At 45.2% G+C, this 3,873-nt stretch overlaps 1 protein-coding gene across 1 annotated transcript; it reads left to right on the forward strand.

The window, feature by feature from the left end:
- Positions 1-1,964: 1,964 nt before the first annotated feature.
- Positions 1,965-2,824, forward strand: LOC124965267 (late cornified envelope protein 3D-like). Its single transcript, XM_047526106.1, has 2 exons — positions 1,965-2,002; positions 2,517-2,824. Exon 2 carries the CDS (start codon positions 2,537-2,539, stop codon positions 2,822-2,824), a length of 288 nt encoding a protein of 95 aa, XP_047382062.1. The 5' UTR covers positions 1,965-2,002; positions 2,517-2,536.
- The last annotated feature ends 1,049 nt before the right edge of the window (positions 2,825-3,873 follow it).

Below are 3,873 nucleotides of genomic sequence, written 5' to 3' on the forward strand. Positions count from 1 at the left end.
CCCAATCACTTCTCAAAGTCCCAACAATCTAATATTGGGGATCAAGATTTTACACTTGAATTTTGGGGAGAAACAAGCTTTCAGTTCACAACAGGGGCTCAGGTTAAATGCTAAGCCTGTAGAATGCAGGCCATGAGTGGTTTCTCCTTCCAGGATTTTAGAGCAGAGACTGGGTGGATTTTGCATGCGATCCAGAGTTCCCTGAAAGTGGCCTCTGCATTAGGCTATGCCACCACCACAATGGGGCATTCTCTCAGGCCTGGCACCTGGCAGTGGATGTTGGCCCGTGTTTCTACATCTACATCTATCTTCATTCTACATCTATCTCCAGCCTTACCACACAGTGTGGCAGAAGAGTATCCGCATTTATCCTTCCTCACAAGTACCATCCATTTGGTGGGACACCAAGCAAGGTGAATGAAATGAGCACTGAATCTGAAAGGAAAAGAGAGACTCCCTCACCTCGTCCCCACTTACCCCCAGAGCCACCATTCCCTCCCACCTAGGTCAATTCATTAATCCACATGCCTATGAAGAAAGAACTAACAAAAGCTGTATGTTCCAAGGGAGAAAGGGAGAAAGAAGGGAGGGAAGGAGGGAGAGGGAAGGAGGGAGGGAGGAAAGATGGAAGAAATTAAGCCCACTTATAAAACAAAATTTTCTCTCTAAAAACACATAATGGGGGTGGGGGGGTTAGTGTTAGGGTTAGAGTTAGGGTTGGGGAGAGGGGCAAGAATGGAGGAAGGAAGGACTGTTTAGAGGGAAAAGAGGGGTGGGAGGGGTGGGGGGAAGGGAAAAAATAACAGAATGAATCAAACAACATTACCCTATGTAAATTTATGATTACACAAATGGTATGCCTTTACGCCATGTGCAAACAGAGAAACAACATGTATCCCATTTGTTTACAATAAAAAAAAACAAGTAGCCAATCATAGTTTTTAAAATATTCATTAAAGAATAAGACACTCTGTAAAAGCTTCGCATTTAAAATGTCTTATATATAAGCTTATGTTCTTGTATAAACTGCTATAGCAAATTATAAATAAGCATGAATATATCTATGCCTGAAGATAAAATAGGTAATACAATTTAATAAAAAATATTGTAACTTAAATAGGATTATTAAATTTTAATTGCATTTTTGATAATTATTTTTCTTTGAAACTGTGGCAAATGTACAATAATTGGAAAATTCAAACTAGAAAAGCCTCCATCTTACATAAGTAGTTGGCTCTATTAAATTGTTCTACACAACAAAAATCAAGTCAGATCTACTACCTACATCCTCAGGAACCCATGATTGGATTATTGGGTGACATGAGACTTCTTAGTGGGCCCTGCTCCACCTAAACAGCTCTATTTCCCCCATTTTATACCCATTCCTCTCATCTTAGGATCTCAAGAGGATAGTCACTGGCTACATCTGGATGTGTCAGAGTGGTTGGGTTACAGGCAGGTGAAGAAAGGCTTCCACCAAGACGTGACCTCAAGCCACAGACATTGTACACGGTTGCACTACAGGATCTTGCAACTGATACTTGATTATATTTACAAATGTGTAGTTATTAATATTTCCAACTCTCTTTCCTTACAGGTTGTGAGCTACCCAAGATCAGAAAAGCACTATATTGATCCATGTATAGCTTCTTTCAGCAAACTCCTTGGGACAGAGTCTGTGTTAAGGAATGTGAGCTAAATTAAAGCTGTGAAGAAGGAAGAATGGCAACCTCCAGCAGGCCTGAGGGAGGGAAGGTAGTCAGTCATCGGAACTTCCTGGTTCCCTTTTGTCAGACATCCTAGTGAGTACAAAGGAAGAGGACGAACAAATGGTCTTGGCCACATCCCAGCTGTCACTTCACCTAGTTGCAAAAGCAGAGCGTGCTCAGGTTGTGCATCACCAGCCCTGCACAGGATAAAAGCCAGCTGCCCTGCCTGGGCTCCTCACCCACAGCCTCCTCAGGCACAGCCTTCTCTCCTTCTCCTGCCTCTCCTGCATCTGGTGAGTGTCCAGCAGGAGACAAATCCTCATCTAGGAGTGTGTGGGGAAGACAAGCACAGGCTTCAGTGGGGAAGAGGGAAGCAGAGTGGGGGGAACAGGAAGACCTTGGAGGGCAGCTGGGGACGGGGCAGGGGTCAGAGAGAACAGAACTTCTGTGGGAAGTGATGGAATCCTGGCTTTCAGCATTCTCTCCACTCTTTTCCTGAGAGAGGCACGCATGCCCAGAGGTACTCTCTGGGAGTCAATATCCAATGGCTTTTATATGCTTGTGTTTCTGTGAAGACACAAGGATGGGGGACCCAGTGAGAAGTCTCAGCATCCTCTTCTGGAAGCAAGGCAAAGTGGAAGGAAAGATCATGCAGGTCAATTTAACTGGAGATTGGTTTCCATTTTCCTTCCTGAAGACCACAGCTCAGGAAGTAGTGGCTCTTAAGGGTGAGGGCTTTATAGAACCATTCCCGAGGAGGCAGTGGTCTAAAGCTTTTATACTGACCTTTTTCTTTGATCTATCCAGGCTCACTGACTCCTGTGGAGATGTCCTTCCAGCAGAACCAGCAGCAGTGCCAGCCCCCTCCCAAGTGCCCCTCACCCAAGTGCCCCCAGAAGAGCCCAGCACAGTGTCTGCCCGCAGCCTCCTCTGGCTGTGCTGCCAGCTCAGGAGGGTGTGCTGGCCCCAGCTCTGAGGGTGGCTGCTTCCTGAGCCACCACAGGCACCACAGGTCCCACCGGTGTCGACGTCAGAGCTCAGACTCCTGTGATGGTGGCAGTGGTCAGCAGTCTGGGGGTTCTGGCTGTGGCCACAGCTCTGGTGGCTGCTGCTGATCTGGGTCCTGAGGTTGAGACAAGTGATTTCAGAGGAAATAAGAATCCTGAGGTCCAAGGAAAGTCCCATCCCAATATACCCTTTCCAGGACATCCTGCTCTAGCTTCCACAGGCTGGGCTAGAGCATTTCTGTCCATGGCTCCAAACTTTCCTAGAAGGTTCTTTCTGTCTGATGTCAGTGTCTCACAGCCTCCAGCACCTGCTGAGAGGTGGTAGCAGCTGTGCCTGATTCTGTCCAGAAATAAAATTTCTTGTTCTGTTACCATTGCAATCTCACTTGTCATTTTACTCTGTCCTTTCCCTCAGTTCCTTAGCCCGCACAGCCCAGGTCTGGGGCAGATGATTAGCTATGCACCAGGAAAAAAAAATAGCTGATCATATTCCTCTCCACTCTTGGAAGGGCTGCAGAGAGTTTTAGGTTGAGATGAGAGGGAGAGAAGAATACACGCTGTAGGTGTGATGCCCTACAGCTCTGAGTGGAAAGACTGAGGTCTCCTCTGAAACCTGAAAGGATGCTGAAAAGATCAAAATTTGCAATCTGTATTATGGGACTTAACTGGGAAGGAGACAGGAACAGTTCAGCTTTCAAATGAACATCTCACATTAGAATCTTCAATCTATTCCCATCTCACTGAGGTGTTACCTTTCATGTGGAACTAAGCACATGAGTTAGATGTCCCATTTGCAGCAGCCAAAATAATGATGTTCAATTCTCAAAAATTTGCCCATGATAAATGCCTTTAATGAGTTTAGAGAAACTTTGTGTATCTATCCAATACCCCAGAATGAGAATCCTACTGAATATAGAAACCCCTAAGTCTAAATCTGTACTTTTGCAAGAAAAATAACAAGATGCCTCCAACAGTCCCACTGGAAAGTAAACTCTGGGAGACAGCACATTGTCTTGTCTGCACTGTGTCTAGACCAATACCACATAAACACTTGTTGAACTAATGGGTTTGGGGGTTGTTCTCGGAGTCTCCTGACAAGTACTAAGAAATCTGTTTCTTTTTTTTTTTATTCATTTTATTGTAAACAAATGGGATAC

Source organism: Sciurus carolinensis, chromosome 1 (genome assembly GCF_902686445.1).
Source record: "Sciurus carolinensis chromosome 1, mSciCar1.2, whole genome shotgun sequence".
NCBI lineage: Eukaryota > Metazoa > Chordata > Mammalia > Rodentia > Sciuridae > Sciurus > Sciurus carolinensis.